Below are 19,137 nucleotides of genomic sequence, written 5' to 3'. Positions count from 1 at the left end.
ATAAATTGATTACTCCTTTATTTGACCTCCTAGCCAAATGGTGTCTTCGGAAGAGTTGTTGTACTTGATAAGGGCTATCTTTTAAAGTTATTGACATACAGGGTGACGACCTTCCAGGGTGTCAACCAAAAACTAACTCTGTTGGATGACGTTGTAGGGCTTTGGTGTATTGCGCAAAGTTGTAGAGGAGAAAATTTCATGAAAGTTTGTCAAAGGCGCCAAATTTGTAGCTCTTAATCTACTACGTCATTTTTGCAAAAATGGTAAAAAAAGCACTTTTTTGTGATAACTTAAAATGTTAGCATTTTAGCGGCCTACTATGTTCTGAAGAGTTGTTTATGACATAAAATTACACATCTTTGCCCAAGACAGCAAAATGTTGTGAGCCTTTATTGAGGAGTTATAACCATTTGTAAGTGATTTTGAGCATATTTTTAAGTTGCAATGTTTTCGAAATGGCGAATTTTGGCGCAAAACCGAACAATGCACATGAAAGTACACACTTTCAACTACATTTTCTGAAAATATCTCCGTGTCTATCGGTGTCGATTTAGAGATACAGTGGACTCTCTCGTTGTCGATCTTCTCGATATCAATATTACTCCAGCTGTCAATAAATTTTTCAGTCCCTTCAAATAGATTGCTTTGATTTTTTGTTCTATAATTTCATAACTCCTGCTCTCGACGGTCCCTTCAATATCGACAACGAGAGAGTCCACTGTATCTCAATTTGAATTTGACGGTATTTAATCAATTTATTTATAATTTTTAAGCGAAATCTTATTGAAACGTGGTAATAATCGGTAAATTGAAAGGGTAAATTGATCGATTTTAATATTGCTTATTGCGAGATAAAATCACGTTTCTCCTTCGCTGTGAGTGACAGGAGATTATTGCCGCCTTATTACCGCAGTGTAAAAATCAGCAAGTTGAACTGAAATTCTGGTTGATTTGGCTGTCAACTTGGTTTGTTTTCAATATTTTCCAAAAAGTCAGCTCAAAACTCCAGGCAACCTTTGACAACAGCCAAAAATTTGTTCTGCGGTTGTCTTGCGGCTGTCATGCGACCATTATCTTGCGGTCGTATCACCGCACGTGAACTCTTATTATTGACGCCCGCAGTAAAACATTGATCATGCTTAAAATTATGATACACATTTTAAAATTATGAATAAATACATGTTTTTCCCAAAAATAATGTAAGTGAAAATTTTAAATAATTGTTCGTATTTAAAATTAAGTATTTCCTTTTATATGTGGTCACTCTGGAAAGGTTGTCGTATTTTTTCATAGACAATGTAATTTCCATAAAAATCGATCAATTTACCTTTCAATTTACCGATTTTCACCATGTATTCATTATGATTTCGAATAACATTTATAAATAAATTGATTAAAAATCGGCAAATTCAAATTGAGATATCTAAAAATATATACAAGGAGATATTTTCAGGAAATGAAGTTGAAAGTGTGTACTTTCAGGTGCATTGTTCGGTTTTGCGCCAAAATGCGCCATTTTGAAAACATTGCAACTTGAAAATAGGCTCAAAATCACTTAAAAATGGTTATACCTAACTCCTCAATAAAGGCTCACAACGTTTTGCTGTTTTCGGCAAAGATATGTAATTTTATGTCATAAACAACTCTTCAGAACATAGTAGGCCGCTAAAACGCTAACATTTTAAGTTATCACAAAAAAGTGCTTTTTGGACCATTTTTGCAAAACTGGAGTATATCTCGAGTAGATTAAGAGCTACAAATTTGGCGCCTTCGACCAACCTTCATGAATTTTTCTCCTCTACAACTTTGCCCAAGACACCAAAGCCCTACAACGTCATCCAACAAAGTTAATTATGGTTGACACCCTGGAAGGTCGTCACCCTGTATGTCAATAACTTCAAAAGATAGCCCTTATCAAGTACAACAACTCTTCCGAAGACACCATTTGGCTAGGACGTCAAATAAAATAATTATCAATTTATTCCACTTAATTTTGCCATTCCGAACACTGTGCAATGGCCACTCCGGGTGTGGCCAATCCTGTCAAAATGGCCATTTTCATTACCAGTATCAAAAACCATGAATTTTGATACCCATATTGCCCCAAGTCGAATGGTTCAATAAATGTCCCCCGGTAGAACCTTCCCTCAGGGCCATGGCCACTCCGAGTGTGGCCAATCCTGTCAAAATGGCCATTTTCATCACCAGTATCAAAAACCATGAATTTTGATACCCATATTGCCCCAAGTCGTATGGTTCAATAAATGTCCCCCCGGTAGAACCTTCCCTCAGGGCCATGGCCACTCCGGGTGTGGCCAATATCCTACCAGTTTGGTCCCAACCCCATTGCCTTGAATCATTCTGGTTTCCGAGTGACCATTCTAACAATGTTCTTTAGAACAGAATTCCTCCCAAGGTGGTGCACAACCTGTGTCTTTCAATGTGTGTATGTGTGTGTGAGCAATAAAATTACCACCGTCGATCCGTCTCTGACGGATTTTCGTTCAAAACTAACTGTTCAGAGGCTATCTGTTAGCTTATATAGTCCGCATGAAATGTGGCAACAAGGTGCAAATTTTGCCTCGTCTCCTGCTTTCTTGGAACTGTCACGCGAGAATGTTGCACCATTGTTGCCACATTTCATGCGGACTATATAAGCTAACAGATAGCCTCTGAACAATTAGTTTTGACCGAAAATCCGTCAGAGACGGATCGACGGTGGTAATTTTATTGCTCACACACACATACACACATTGAAAGACACAGGTTGTGCACCAACTTGGGAGGAATTCTGTTCTAAAGAACATTGTTAGAACGGTCACTCGGAAACCAGAATGATTCAAGGCAATGGGGTTGGGACCAAACTGGTAGGATATTGGCCACACCCGGAGTGGCCATGGCCCTGAGGGAAGGTTCTACCGGGGGGACATTTATTAAACCATACGACTTGGGGCAATATGGGTATCAAAATTCATGGTTTTTGATACTGGTGATGAAAATGGCCATTTTGATAGGATTGGCCACACCCGGAGTGGCCATGGCCCTGAGGGAAGGTTCTACCGGGGGGACATTTATCGAACCATACGACTTGGGGCAATATGGGTATCAAAATTCATGGTTTTTGATACTGGTGATGAAAATGGCCAGGATTGGCCACACCCGGAGTGGTCATGGCCCTGAGGGAAGGTTCTACCGGGGGGACATTTATCGAACCATACGACTTGGGGCAATATGGGTATCAAAATTCATGGTTTTTGATAAAAAAAAAGCAAAGCAATCCACTTTAAGGGTGCACAGTAACGAAGGAAGTTGTTGTCTTCTTATTCCAAAATTGTCAAACTTACGAACCCAATCCTGCAATAACGGGATTGTAAAATTAATCAAACTTTGTTGTAAATTGCTTTGTGGACAGTACTTTAGGGGATGAATAAAAATATATTTTGATAGTACCCGTAGTTTTGAAGATACTAAATTGTTTGTAACAAAAATCTGGGTGCAAAAGCTATGGTGGATGTGCACCGATAACGACCCCCGGGTCTTTTGTGGGCTCTGTTGCAAGTTTCTGCTCATTTCTAGGCGTCCGAAGGTTATGTGTGGTGAGTCACCCAAAACCTCTTTTTACGCAAAATGGACGTTTTACTTCCCCATCCGATAGAAGGCGTGGTCAGGCAAATCTCGTCTCGAAAAATGCCACCGGGTCCGTCTGGGATTGAACCCAGGCCATACTGGGGTTTTAGAGGCTACCACGCTAACCACTGAACCACCGGACCCGGCTTGGTTTTTGATACTGGTGATGAAAATGGCCATTTTGACAGGATTGGCCACACCCGGAGTGGCCATGGCCCTGAGGGAAGGTTCTACCGGTGCCATTGATTGAATACATTTAATTAGAATTAATTATTCAGGATTAAATAAATAGGCAAAGAATAAAAAAATATAAATAAAAATAGCATGATTTTAAGAGTTTTGTACAAAGTTCTTTGTCATATTGGTCATGTAGAACATAACCACCTGCACCTTTTTCATTTAAAATTCAATTTGCAATGGAAAAGAACTTTAAAAATTTGAAAATCAATATAGGGCCCTGTTTTCAAGAAATAGCCACCAAATGTTTCATTTCAGTGAAATATTTGCAGTTTTTCGATTTAAAAAAATAGTGACCTTGAGTGACCATTTCTGACAATATTGTTTTTTGAAAAGTTCAGAAAATTTTCTATAAAATTATCTAAGAAACATTGAAGAATGGACTTCTGGACATTCTTGAAATTTTCCGATTTTTCCGAAAACAATATTTTGAATTTTTTAAATCAAGAATTACATTTCAAATGAGCAAAACTTACACTATTACGTCCTTTTAAAATGTTAGTCTTGATTTATTAGTGATATTTTTTCATCCTGAAACCTGAAAAATATCGTCATTTTCAAAAAGATCTGCATAGGAATCCCATGGCTCACAGGTTGTTTTGAGTATGTAAATGTATTTAGTTTTATTTAAATTTCTTATTATATTTTTTTAGAAAAGCCTAACATATAACCTTTCTTTTGCAACATGTCAAACTTAAATGGTTCAAGAGGCGAATGCACGTGGAGTGTAAAACCTTTATAATAAAACAACAACAACTTAAATGGTTCAGCCGTTCCGGAGAAATCATAAAAAATGAGGGTTTTTTTTAAATAAAAAACATCTTCATTTTAATTGGTTAACAAAAAAAACGAATCTAATTAAATATTTTGGCCAAACTCCCATGTAAAATTTGAGCCAAATTGCACTCTTGATTTGGATCTTGCTGGTTTGATGTGGAATCGCTTATAATTTACATCAAATGAACCAATGCATTTATGTGTTTTATAATACAGTATTTGTTCGGTAACTGGGCTGAGAACGTAGCCCAGTCATCGAATGCTGCTCGCTAACTGGGCTGAACGAAATATAACGAGGGGACCACCGATGCATAATATTTTCCTGATGGAATATAAAAATAATAATAATTTACGAAATTGGTTAACAATGCTTACTTTTTACATTTATGTAATTGTAACTTGAAATTAAATAATAAAATACTTTTTTTTATTTATTGAACATGATTTTTGCATCCATTAACCCCTCGGTTATTTCGGTTTGTTTTGGTTTTTTGACGCTTGTCTGCTTTTTAACTGGGCTACGGCCCAGTTATCGAGCGCCCAGTTAAAAAGCAGCCCAGTTAAACAACGCCTAGTTACCGAACAACTACTGTATAAGTCAGACATGCATCCGCTCTAACTCCTCTTTTAGAATAACTTGTTTGGTATTTCGCGTTGATAATTTCCATCATGTTGTGCTTGTGATCTTTTTAACTCAAAAAATAGAATAAAATCTTGAACATTTTTTTGGCAAAATTCTTTATTACAATAATAATACACTCAAACCCCGATGGTTTGACACCAACTGTTGTCAAACGAACGGGGTCACTTTTTAGTTTGACACTCCTTTTACACGGAGTTCACACAAACTACCAAACGTTTGTTTTGATAGTGTGCGTAAGCTCCGTGTAAAAAGTGACAGTTCGTCACTTTTTAGTTTGACTTTGACCAACCACCAGGGTACATACTTAAAAAGTGTCAAACGAAAAAGTGACCAACCACCGGGGGTTGAATGTATTTGGAGTTTTTGAAAAGGTCCAATAAACCAAATTTCCAGTTTTTGCTTTTTGGGTGTTTTTGAAACCGCCTTGAGTCAGGGGCATTAAAAAACACCCAAGAAACAAAAACTGAAAATTTGGTTTATTTGACCTTTTCAAAAAAAAAACCTCCAGATATGTATTTGTGAAATTCATCTTGCATAAGGATTCCATTCACTGCCATTAAATTTATCAATCTGACTTGCAGTTTTAGAGCAAATAAAGCTGCAGATCCTCAACACCGTCCGTAAAGCCGCAGAATGTTGTTCATTGAAAATTGCCTGTAATAAAAGCAGTACAAAAACTCTTCCATAAAAATATCACAATCCAAGCAGAACTCACCAAAAATGCAAAACACGCCACCACGGGGAAAAACAGCTTGCAAACAATGCGCGTCACCCACGAGAGCACAAACCACAGCGAGATTGCCCAAATTATGTACATTAGACAGGAATAGATCGCTTCATAGCTGTCAAAATGCTCGCTCGCCAATTTTCCGAGGGATTCTTTGAGGGTGTTCTGAGGGTGAATGATTGAACTTGTTTTAGTACGATTTTTTTTAAAGTAAATTTTGAAATAATTACAGTTAGTGTGTCACCATCCATTTTTAGGGGAATTTTTAAGTTATTCTTCCACACTGGAATTTGAAAGTTATGTTATGTCAAAACGAATTGTAGTTGAAAGATTACTCTGAATACTAGATTTGGAATGACAAAATTTCTAAGAAAGAAATCAATGTAAAAATTGAAATTATCTTACATTATGACGTCTGTTTAGGATTTCCTTATTCATTCATAAAAAAAACAAGTTCCCTATTTTTCGCTCTCCCCACACCGGTGGAAAAATGATACAAATTCTATTTTCGGCCTAGCCAAAATGTCGTTAACACGTTGATTCACTATAAATAAAATGTAAACACATCAGTCAGACAGACTGCATCATCTCTCCGAGCGTGTTAGCGTCCGAATTTCCACCACATTTCCACGATGCTCAGAGAATCTTTGGATTGCAAGGAGATTTTTGTTTCTCTCAGAAAAGTTTAAGCCATGAAAAAGCTGCTCTTTTTCTCAAGTTTTACCCCACGAGAATGAATTTTGAGCAAAAATGCAACGTTTCGGAAAATTCTCCGCTGGGAAAAATCTTATAAAAGCCAACCACGCAGACCGGGCGGAACGCAGTGCGCACGACGGATTTTTCCGACCAGTTTCATTCCGCGCGGTCTGAGTAAGTCACTTAGTTTGCTTCCCGCAGGCAGTCAGAGCTTAGTAGAGGTAGAAAACGCAGAAGGTGAGCGAAAATTATGAGGGCAATTATTTAGAGTGTTACCTTTTGGTGGGTGGAATTTTAATGAGTTTTTTTTCGGAAAGCAATGAAAAATGAATGATTTAGTGTTTATTACTTTCAACTGGTGAATAATACGTGGAAAAATGAGGAAATTTTTGAAATCCAAAGACTAAAATAACGCACGTCACACCACCAACTGCGGATGGTCAACGGGGAGGAAAATTGCTGGCTGCGTGGGTTGCAGTGTGTTTACCTGTGCAACGGGAAAGAAGATTGTTCGAGAAGTGGAAATTTTGCCGAAACATCATATTTCTATTTCGGTTGAGTTTGGGTGTGACACGAAGAGCCGGTTCATTGGAAAGTGTTTTTCAAGTGGACTGATTGTTGCCCCAGTTATGTTGGTTTAACACAAATAGTGAATATTAGCAGTGAAACAGTTTGAATTTCCGAATATACAACTTGAGGTTTTAAAGTTATTTTTAGTGCATGTTTAACCCTTTCAGGCTTGAATTTTTGAAAAAAAATAATGATGGGAAAATAATCCTGAGGGCCAAACGAAAATTATAGGATACTTAAGAAAATTTTGATTATTGCGTCATATATGACCCATCAGACGAAAAGGGTTAATTCATGAAGACTGCATTTTAAATTTTCTACAACGATTTTCAAAATCAGCGAGAAAAGCATACTGACTTTTTTTCTAGATTGAATATTGGAAAAAAAATAAATAAAAGTAGAAGCATAACATTAAAAATGTAAGCTTTGAACTGTGCAAATCATAATCAGCATTAAAATTTATCAAGTCACTTTAGTGTATGGGTAATTCTCTACCAACTCACACGAAATCGGGAAAAGTTGCCCCGACCCCTCTTCGATTTGCGTGAAACTTTGTCCTAATGGGTAACTTTTGTCCCTGATCACGAATCCGAGATCCGTTTTTTTGATATCTCGTGAAGGAGGGGCGGTACGACCCCTTCCATTTTTGAACATGCGAAAAAAGAGGTGTTTTTCAATAATTTGCAGCCTGAAACGATGATGAGATAGAAATTTGGTGTCATAGGGACTTTAAAGTAAAATTAGACGCCCGATTTGATGGCGTACTTAGAAATCCGAAAAAAACGTATTTTTCATCGAAAAAAACGCTAAAAAAGTTTTAAAAATTCTCCCATTTTCTGTTACTTGACTGTAAAAAAAATTGGAACATGTAATTTTATGGGACATTTAATGTACTTTTCGAATCTACATTGAACCAGAAGGGTCATTTTTTAATTTAGAACAATTTTTTTTCATTTTAAAATTTCGTGTTTTTTTTCTAACTTTGCAGGGTTAATTTTTAGAGTATAACAATGTTCTACATAATTACAGAGCAGACAATTACAAAAAAAATGATGTATAGACATAAGGGGTTTGCATATTACCATCACGAGTTATCGCGATTTTACAAAAAAAAAGTGAATGAACGGCCATGATCGATGACGACCAACTTTTTCAAAACTTTTTTTCGTAAAATCGCGATAACTCGTGATGTTTATTAGCAAACCCCTTATGTCTATTTATCATTTTTTTTGTAATTGTCTGCTCTACAACTTTGTAGAACATTGCTATACTCTAAAAAATAACCCTGCTTAGAAAAAACACGAAATTTTAAATGAAAAATTTTGTTCTTAATGAAAAAATGACCCTTCTGGGTCAATGTAGATTCAAAAAGTACATTAAATTTCCCATAAAATGACATGTTCCAAATTTTTTTACAGTCGAGTAACGGAAAATAGGAGAATTTTTTAAAAAAATTTAGTGTTTTTTTCGATGTAAAATACGTTTTTTCGGAATTCTGAATACGCCATCAAATCGAGCGTCTAATTTTACATAAAAGTCCCTTTGACACCAAATTTCTATCTGATCACCGTTTCAGGCTGCAAATTATTGAAAACACCTCTTTTTTCGCATGTTCAAAAATGGAAGGGGTCGTACCGCCCTGCCGTCACGAGATATCAAAAAACGGACCTCGGATTCATGATAAGGAAAAAGTTTCACGCAAATCGAAGAGGGGTCGGGGCAACTGCTGTGTGAGTTGGCCGTATTTAAAATTCATTAAACTAATCTTATTTTATTTTGGTACTATAGCCAAAATACATGTTTAAACGTTTAAAATAAAATATTAAAAGGAAAATCATTCATGCCAACTTGCAAATGGTGCTCCGTTTGAAAAATCCACGTGAAACATGACGCATTCTAACTTATCAAAATATTTAAAGAAAATAAATACATACATCCAAGTCCCTTCTTGACAGAAAAGGTCCTACTTGACAGCTCGTTCCAAGGGGACCATAGTTGATCCATCGAAAAAATGTTGTCATTTATTTTTTTTGCGTTAAAATGAGAAATAGTGATCAGAAATCGTTTTTAAACGTGTTTTTTACCGTTGTACATCTAAATTTACACATGGCTTTAGGACCCCATTCACATTTGTCTTTTTTTTTTTTTTATTTTTTTTTCAAGAAAAAGCCGTGTAAAATGCCACAAGCCAACCCTTGATTTCTGAACAAAGTTTGGACATTTTGCTCATTATCGGCTATATCAATAAGGCTAAATTAATTCAGAAAAGTGCACATCTAAGAAAAATGTTCAATCAAAAAAACATGTTTATATTTGGTCCTATTTGGATTTCTACCCTGAAATTAAAAAAAGTAACAAATTCCTAAAATTAAGCTTAAATTTGTGATATTCTGAGTAAAATGACCCATTATACCCATTGTAATGATTTAAAATGGATTTTTAAATCAATTTCAAAAAATAACTTCGCAGCCCTTCTTGACTCAAAAGGTCCTGCATGACAGCTCGTTCCAAGGGGAACATAGTTGATCCTTCAAAAAAAGTTGTCTTGTCATTTTTTTTACAATTAAATGAAAAAAGATGATCAAAAATGGGTTTTGATCGTGTTTTTTACCGTTGTACATAAAAATTTACATAGGGCTTAAGGACGCTAATCGAGGAATTTTGCTTCCTTTTCTTATAAGGTAATCCAAAAAACCCAATTACTAAATATGAATAAGTGGCAAAATTTCTAGAATTTGATACGTTTGTTTTTAATTTCAGTGTAGCTTAGATTTTAGGGTAATTTCAAAGAAAGCTTGAAATCTGGAAAATTTGGTCCGCAAACTTTTTATTGGATGTGTGAAATTGGTTAAATATAGTTAGTTAGAGTCTCCCAAGGCATATTAATAAGAAATTTGATGGATATCAGAGAGTTTTCCTAAGAAATATTCCTAAAATCTTCAAAAATGGGTTTGATTTCCGCCTTATCCTCCTGGAGCTTTTTGATCAATGTTTGACCCGTTTAATATTATTATTCAGTCTGCGAAGACGAAATCGCCAATGTGTGGTCCTGAAATTCACAAAAAATGCATGAAAAACATACATTTTTAGCCATCATATTTTTTTGCTTCCCCCTGATGTGCTGTAAAATTTTGAGATTTTTTAAAATTCCAACGCCTAAGGCTCCAAAAAAGTTTGAAAGTTTGAAGTTTGATGATTCTAGAACTTTGCAGAACTTAATTTGATCAAATATGTAATTTTTGCGACCAAAAACATCGTTCCAATCGAGGTTCCAACTTTTTTTTCGCGTGTAAAAAAAAATCGCAAAAATCCCCCGGAGGCAGTCGTTTTAAAAAAGGTGGAACGATGTTTTCGGTCGCAGAAACTACAGATTTTTCAAATCAAATTCTGCAAAATTTTAGGATCATCTAGACATTCTTACAAACAAGAATCGTCCCGATTGGTTGAGTAATGCCCGAGAACCAGCGAGGAAGTTACGTTCCACCTTTTTTTTGGAAGGCTTGGGCGTCCGTGTAAGTTGGACATGCCTTGGGCGTTCCAGTGTTAATGAGACTTTCAGAAGTGGAGAACAATTCGTCAGCTGTGTGCTATCTTGTGACATAGACCATTTTGGTTGAAAATGAGTTAATGATGACGTTTTGCTAAACTTAACAAACACAACAAGTTGCTTTAACCCGATTTTGGAAACTCGCTTCCGTTTCCCGGATATCGCAATACACACTTGTGACATAGACCAATTTATCATCAAAATGATCGTGCACACTTGTGACACGTCGTACATGTTGTTGGAAAATGTGGAAATTTTTTCTCGTTTTTCACAAATTTATGTACACACAATACTCTCTAAAGGTAATGCAACCTGTTGTCTATAAAAATATACTGATTAAGTTGATTAAACCATTGATTTGAGCTTATTTTAGTTTGTATGGGAATTCTGTGCACACTTGTAACACGTAGGGGAGAGTGGGGAGACTTGATCCCCGGGGACACTTGATCCCAAGCCTGTATCTCGTCAGCATGTGGGTAAAACAATTAGCTTTGTTCTAGAAAGTTGTGCGAAATTGACTAAAACTCATTGTAGAAAACAAAGAAAAAAATTAAAAAATGTTTGGGTTGAGTTACACACATTTTTCTAAGAAGTGCTGCAAAAAACTTCCAAGAGATCTTTTTTCTTTGTTTTGATAAGTATAGAAAACACTCCAAAATTATTCAAAAAAATATTTTTTATACATGAATTGTTTGATAAACATATCAACTCCAAAACCCTTACGCATTTGACGTTAAATTTATCGTCATACTATTTTTACAATAAATTGTTTAAAAAAGTGCGTTAAGGGAGACTTGATCCCTGCATTTTTACAGTCACTGGAATCAGCCTAAAGATTAAATAATTTGGCTGGGTTTTCGTACATAGCTTCCTTTAGTATAGTTGTACATAACTAACTGCAGTTTAAACCATTTTTCAAAAGTTTTGTAAACAAAAATTACCAGCTTTTGTAAACATGCTCAATTTTGGTCTAGAAAAGAAAATTTTAAGTTTTTAAATATTTTACATGCTAAAATTGTTATATTTTGAACACAAACGTACAGGTTTAATGTGAAATTGCTGTATCTTATAGAAAATTAAAAGTTTGGATGAAAAAGAAAAAGTTTGCTTAAGATTTCTTCAAAATGTTGAAAGGGGGATCAAATTACCCCCAACATTTTGAACATGCCGGTTTAAAATATTTTTTTAAAAGGCTTGGCATTATTCGAAGAGTTTATCTGATGAAATATCCTTATCAGCCAAACATAGTTGAATGTTTAAGCTTTCAATTCATGCAAAAAGATCATAGTTTTGTGAGAAATTGACAGAGTTATGTGCGATACAAAAAAAGGGGATCAAGTCTCCCCACTCTCCCCTATTATAATTTTACTTTCGAAACACACTTGTGACACATGCTTTTCAGATTTTTGTTTACATTATTTACTGTATCATTTAACTGGTGTAACCAAATAAGTTGAAACTTGGAGCGTTTGTTGAGCGATAGTATACGAACCGATTGCTTCAAAAAGTTTGGCTCTATCAATCATAGTTTTGAAATTATTTACCAATAAACTTTAAAAATTGATTTTTTCGAAATGCACTAAATGGTCGTTGTCACAAGATAGCACACAACTGACGAATTATTGAATGGTGAGAAATCAGAATATTCAGTAATTTTTTTATGTTGTATCTAAAGGAACGGTTTTGAGTGCATAATTGACAAAGGGAGCGCGTAGTCGTAAAAAAAAAGTGAAAAGTGTTTTTTTGTCTGTGCCTTTTGTTTCGCCTTTTTGTCGTGTATTGTGTGCTGCGAGGAAAGCTCGCCGACGGGTCTGTTATGAAAGTCCTCCCCATAGCATCGTAGCTCGGGAAGCATCGAAAAGCCAATACCTTATCCTACTAACCCAAAAAAAAACTTAATCACGTGATGCTTGAAGGAGATGCTGTGGATTCAACGGTCTCAAGCGGTATCAACAAGTATATACAAGAGTATATAGCGAAAAACTATGCGCTTGATGAGTCTGCAACTTCAACTATCGGACTAACATTCCTCCCTTTCGTTGAACTGCAGGCTTCTTGGGAGGGCGCCGGTATTGACTAATAAAGTAGAGATCTTCAAATGTTAAACGGATGGTTGGCTCCTACTGATCATTTTTTATTCATTGTTTAACTTCAGCTGATCTGTCAATAACGGAGTAGCAGCTCATTGGCAGTCAACCATGCTCATGCTCATCTAAAGGAACGGTTTTGTATAAAAATTAAGCTTTGTTCTACAAAGATGTGTGTAACGGACCAAAAATCTATGTAGAAATCAAACATTTTTGTTTTTAAATGTTCGGATTTAGTTATATATTTTTCTAAAAAGTGCTGCAAAAACTCCAAGAGATATTTTGTTTTATTCACACACTGTTTGATATACATGGCAGGGCGCTTTAGGAAGAAAATTTTGTATTTTTTTGTGAAAAATTTCATAAATCATAAACCCATAATATATTGAAAGTGTCTATTTATAATATTTAAGTTTATAATATAAGCGCTTGGATCTCTTTCATCAAAAACAGTTATTAGCCAGATATATTTGAATGTTTAAGCTTTCAACTCTTGCAAAAAGTTGAAACTTTTGGGATGAATTGAGCGAGCTATGTGCGAAATAAAATAAAATGGGATCAAGTCTCCCTACAATCCTCTAATGATTGTTTGTTTATTTCAGATGTCCATCGTACCAATGATGTTCCGTGACTGGTGGGAAGATTTCGACACTCCGATGCGCTCGTCGCGGTTGTTGGACCAGCACTTCGGTACCGGTCTGCGGTAAAACAAACCAACTATAGATACCTTTAGTTTTGCTTTAATGTTTAAACTTTCGCTACCCAGTGTCGACGACCTGTTCAGCTCGTTGTCCACCCGGACCCCGGCCTCGCCGCTGCTCCGTTCCGGCTACTACCGGCCGTGGCGCAACACGGCCCTGGCCCGGCAGGATTCCGGTTCGACGCTGAACCTCGAAAAGGACAAATACCAGATCATCCTGGACGTGCAGCAGTTCACGCCGGAGGAGATCACCGTCCGGACCACCGACCGGTACGTGGTCGTCGAGGGAAAGCACGAGGAAAAGCAGGACGAGCATGGGTTCGTTTCGCGCCATTTCACCCGCCGTTACCAGCTGCCAAGTGAGTTGAGACAATTTTTGAAAAATATCTTCAAAATATTAAAAAAAATATTCCAGGTGGTTACGATCCGCTCGACGTCGTATCGACCCTGTCTTCCGATGGAGTGTTGACCGTGACGGCGCCCAAGAAGGCCCTGCCCGCACCCAATCCGGAACGCAGCGTACCCATCCAACAGACCGGGCAACCGGCCAAGGAGCTGCCAACGGCCAGCAGTGACCAGCCAAAGATCGAACAGGTGGCGTAAATCGAGCGTGGGCGAGAGAACGGTGCAACGGAGTGCAATTAAATGGATGATGCTTTTTATGTTTGGGTTTCCTGGTATTTATCAAAGTATTAGTGCTTGTTTTATTTTTGGAAGAGGTTTTATTTTCTTTGAGTTCGTAGTGATGCATTTCTGAAAATATAATGTCAACTTTTATTGAACACAATTTATTTTATTACTTTTTTTTTCTATATCACATGCACAATAAAAAAGAATAAATTTGGTTTTTATTGACTTTTTTGCATTTTAAATATTTTTTCAGAGTGAAAGTTGAAAGGAGTACGACACCTTTCTTTTTTGAACATGTTAAAAAGAGGAGTTTTTCAATAATTTGCAGCCTGAAACGGTGATGAGATAGAAATTTGGTGTCAAAGGGACTTTTTTGTAAAATTTGTCGCCCGATTTGTTGGCGTACTCAGAATTTCGAAAAAAACGTAATTTTCATCGAAAAAAAAACACTGAAAAGTTTTAAAAAATCTGCCATTTTCCGTTACTCAACTGTTAAAAATTGAAACGTGTTTAAATGAAATTTAATGTACTTTTCGAATTTACATTGACCCAGAATGGTCATTTTTTCACTTAGAATAAAAAAATCATTTTGAAATTTCGTGTTTTATAACTTTGCATGATTACTTTTAAGAGTGTAACAATGCTCTAGAAAGTTACAATTACAGCTGAGAAAATTCTCTATATTTTACTTTTTTGAACTTTGGGACCATCCATAAACCACGTGGACGTGGTTTATGGATGGTCCCTTTGTTGATACGACCCTTAGTTGCTGAGATATTGCCATGCAAATAAACACAAAAAAAAAAAAAGTTTTTGAAGTTTTCTAAGTCTAACCCAAACAACCCACCCACGGCGTGTTTTGTGGGCAACATTAAGGAGAAAAAATTGTCATCGCTACTTTCAAATGTGTCTTATAAGAAATTTTCTCAGCTTTCTAATGCTTTTGAGAGCGAAATGTTTCATCTAGATTTTTTTTAGATATCTTTATTTTAAGTTTTTTGTTTTAAATTCTTTTATCATTTATAAGAAACTTTTCAATAACAGTTCAGGAAACTTGTAAAATGATGTGTTTTATGTGGCGTTTACTCATCAAAATGAACGAAATAAGATAAGAAACAACTTTGTAAAAAATTGCAAATTGCTAAAATTTAAAAAAATAAGTTTTAATCGAGTTTTTATATACGTGGGAATTATTCAGAAATTAAAATCATAAAACCGTATTAAAATATATGTTTACAAGAATTAATAGATAATTTCATAATTTTTGTGAACAAATATCAGTCATCTGCTCTGATTTAGCTTGGATTTGGCTGATACAACCGATTTGTTTTCTGGTTTGAGATTGTTAAGGGTATTACTAGATATTTATGATTAAAATATGATATTTCCTTAACTAAACATTAACCAGTTGCATGGATACCAAAACACGTTATTTACTCGAAATGGGACTACAAATAACTGTGGAGAGTTTCAGGAAAAAATACTTTTCACGAGTATGAAATGTTTTTTTAGTTTGTTTTGTATGAAATGATCAAGGAATGAGCAATATTATAGACGCCTTTTCTTTTTTTAAAATGTTTCACAAGTCTTTTGAGTTTTGTTTAAATAGCTTTAAATGGACCTCTGTTTTATTTTTTGATAAACTAATATTTTAATTTTGTTTAAACCAAAAAAAATTTTTGGAAGGTGTTTTCAACATTCTCAGTTGAAACACACGAATATTATTGCTACTTTCAAATGCATTTTCAACAGTAAAACTTTTTTTTTTAGTTTTTTTTTATTTAAAAGCGGTTTTATGATTTTAATTCCTCAACAAATCTCGAAAATTCAAAAACTTAGTTAAAATATAATTTTCTAAATGTTTAGCGATATGCAACCTTCTACAAATTTGTTTCTTGTCTTATTTGGCACATTTTGATGAGTAAATGGCACATAAAACACTTCATTTGACGAGCTTCCTGAACTGTTATTAAAATGTTTAAAAAGTTTTTATTAAAAAGTTTTGAAAGTAGCGATGACTATTTTTTCCTGAAAAGGTTGTTCTAGAAAACACGCCGTGCCACATTTTTAATGTCGATATCTCAACAACTAATGGTCCGATTTTCAATGTTAAAATATGAAACATTCGTGAAATTTTCCTATCTTATTCAAAACAATATTTTATTTTTGTTTTTAATCTGGACTAACATTTTAAAAAAGCTAAATATTCAATGCTACGTCCTTTTGAAATGTTAGTATTGATTAAAAAAATATAATATTGTTATTGAAAAGATCAAAAGATGCAAAATGGCATCTAAGGGTAACGTCATGATTCGAATTCCCGGACGCTTCGAAACCCGGACACCTCACCTTGTTTTATCAATTATTTGGATATAAGTTCGCATTATTAACGTCAAAAATGGGTTATTTGATGAATTCTAACATCAACTTCCATTTCAAGTTTGTTTGAACTCTGTAGTTAATGTCAAAACAATTAAATAAAATAAAATTATAAGATTACTAAAAATGCGAAATATTTCACGTGAAATATTTCATAGGCGTCCGAAGCACCGGGAAGGCAAAGCAGAAATTTATGATTATGATATCCTTAAATTCAAGCAAAATTTTATGTATAATATCGATTGTTTTGATGTTAACAGCTTATTTGAGACCTATAGAATGCCATTCACTAACATTTCAGTCCAAATTTGTGCGAATGTCCGGAATTTGAAGCAAAAGTGTCCGGATTTCGAATCAGCTTTTAACAGTGTCCGGGATTCGAAGTACAACTAGTCATTTTAATTTTCAAACTCTGATGAAAAATTGTTAGAAAAGACATATGTTGCATGCATTCTCTTAAAACTGACTGTTAATACTACATCTTGATGATATTTATTCATTTCCAACTTAATACATGATTTTTTGTCAGCTATAACAAAAATGATAGGCTACTAAGTGTCCGGATTTCGAATCATGACGTTATACCGAAGGCACCAAAAAAATTTCAACCAGATTAAAAATACGAAAAAAATCGAATGATCGAAATCTGAGAGAATTGTTCTGCTATTTATTGAAGCCGTTGCATCGTATTATAAAGTGGTCAAAGACAAACTTGTAGGAAATTTGACGGACTTTCCGAAAAAAATACACTGAAAGAAAAAACACGTAAATTACATCAGATTTTTTTTAACTTTTTTGTTTAAATGTCAAGTTTGAAGATGAGCCAGCGATTTTTTTCCTTCATTTTTTTGTGAAAATAGCCTAATTTGTTACAAAAAGATTTACGAAAAATATAGGATGGAGCAACTCTCCTAAAAAATATAAAAAAAAACATTTACTAACACAGTTTTTTTGAAAAGTGTTCTAATCGTCAAAATTTTCAAAAACTGAATATAATCTCATGGGAAATTGGACGAGCTTTACTTTAAAATTATTTTCATGACTGAAAAATCTCTGTCTGTCTGTCACATAGAAACACTTTTATTTATAAAAACCACTGTAACTTCACAACGATTGAACTTAGGATAGTGCTCAATATGTCTGGAAAATCGATTTCCAATATCGGTTTTATTTTTGTATTTTTTAGGAGAGTTGCTCCATCCTATATTTTTCGTGAATCTTTTTGAAACATCTTAGGCTATTCCCACACAAAAATTGAAGAAAAAAAAATAGTGGGCTCACCTTCAAATTTTACATTTAAACTTAAAAATCAAAAATTCTCATAAAATGTGCGTGTTTTTTGCTTTCAGTGTATTTTTTCTGAAAGCCCGTCAAATTTCCTACAAGCTTGTCTTTGACCACTTTTTAATACGATGCAACGGCTTTATTGAGATACAGCTATATTTTAATTACGAAACACAAAAATTCTCAAATGGAATTATCGATTGAAAATGGCTCCTTATACATAAACATGGCTTAGCTTAGCGTAGGATAACAAAGTTTCATTGAAATCGGAGAGGGTCCGGTACAACCGATTCCCTATTTGACATGGAATTGCTCTTAGATCTTTTACCAAAAGTGTATGGGAAATTTTTTAGGATTAGAAAAAAATCCCGGAAAACCGCAGTGTTGGAAAAACATAGTCCAATGGAAAAGGATGAATATTACCAAAAAATAATCAAATTTGTATGAAGAAACTAATGATGCAAAATTTGCTCAATATAAAAAAAAAATCAAACATTTGTCACAATTCCTTTCACCAACTCTTACCTGTCGAAAACATTTGGGTCACCCATGTTATTTCGCACCACCTCTCGAAACAACCCAAGCGCACGTGTATCCAGTAAATGCACGCCACACTTTCCCGTAGAATCGATTCTATTTTGGGTCCTAAAAAAACAAAAATAAACCTCCCAATTTACTGCAACGATGAGGAAGTTTCTGTTGCTCTCCCACCCTCTACTATTGGGATCATGGAGGTTGTGAAAATAGCAAAATAAAGAGACACAAACAGGTTTCGCACTAAATTACAGCAAATTCCACTCATCATCCTTTATTGAGACTTTGGGTGTGTAACATTTTGACAGCAGTTTTTTTGTTTCTTTTTGTTCAGTTTTTGCATTGATTTTGATTTCCAGTTTGCTTCCAATTTTCCATTATTCTATTTCCTTCAAACTATGCATTAGACTTAGAGCAGTTAATTGTAGATTTTTTTTTCAGATTCAGCAAAACATTTACCATCGTGTCTTAAAGTTTTAAACTTATTTTTTTTCTGTGGGCTTTCTTTGTCAATTGTCTGTGTTATTTTTTATTTGTTGCTTCCGATTTGCATTGTCGCATTGGTTTCACATTTCGTTACATGGTATAATTTAAATATTAGGCTCTAATTTACGACGATTCACTCTTAATGTAAAGTACAGTATATTTTACGTCTGTCTGTTTTAGATTTCCTCTGTATATAGCTGCTTGTTGAATAAA

The 19,137-nt window shown here is 34.9% G+C and overlaps 1 protein-coding gene and 1 long non-coding RNA gene across 3 annotated transcripts; one reads left to right on the top strand and one right to left on the bottom strand.

Annotated features, from left to right (window-relative positions):
• Nucleotides 1–5,770: 5,770 nt before the first annotated feature.
• Nucleotides 5,771–6,371, bottom strand: LOC120429131 (uncharacterized). Its single transcript, XR_005607218.2, has 3 exons — nt 6,242–6,371; nt 6,000–6,176; nt 5,771–5,938 (listed from the first exon to the last, which is right to left on the bottom strand). It is a non-coding gene; the product is annotated as an uncharacterized LOC120429131 (long non-coding RNA).
• A 384-nt stretch (nt 6,372–6,755) lies between these two features.
• On the top strand, nt 6,756–14,398 carry LOC120429127 (protein lethal(2)essential for life). Of its 2 annotated transcripts, none has more exons than XM_039594321.2 (4): nt 6,756–6,881; nt 13,514–13,614; nt 13,678–13,970; nt 14,027–14,398. In XM_039594321.2, exons 2-4 carry the CDS (start codon nt 13,514–13,516, stop codon nt 14,212–14,214), a joined length of 582 nt encoding a protein of 193 aa, XP_039450255.1. In that variant the 5' UTR covers nt 6,756–6,881; the 3' UTR covers nt 14,215–14,398. The 2 variants fall into 2 exon arrangements, with proteins under 2 accessions (XP_039450255.1, XP_039450254.1); XM_039594320.2 differs by having other exon boundaries at nt 6,789–6,944.
• Nucleotides 14,399–19,137: the final 4,739 nt, after the last annotated feature.

Source organism: Culex pipiens, chromosome 3 (assembly GCF_016801865.2).
Source record: "Culex pipiens pallens isolate TS chromosome 3, TS_CPP_V2, whole genome shotgun sequence".
NCBI lineage: Eukaryota > Metazoa > Arthropoda > Insecta > Diptera > Culicidae > Culex > Culex pipiens.
Note: the sequence above shows the minus strand (reverse complement) of the source record. Positions and strands in the feature narration are given on the sequence as shown.

Bases quoted from the DNA above. Each gene is read 5' to 3' on its own strand.
- LOC120429127 (XM_039594321.2), top strand. From the start codon at position 13,514: ATGTCCATCGTACCAATGATGTTCCGTGACTGGTGGGAAGATTTCGAC. The intron at 13,615-13,677 runs GTAAAACAAACC...TTCGCTACCCAG, and splicing joins CACTTCGGTACCGGTCTGCG to TGTCGACGACCTGTTCAGCT. The intron at 13,971-14,026 runs GTGAGTTGAGAC...AAAATATTCCAG, and splicing joins CCGCCGTTACCAGCTGCCAA to GTGGTTACGATCCGCTCGAC.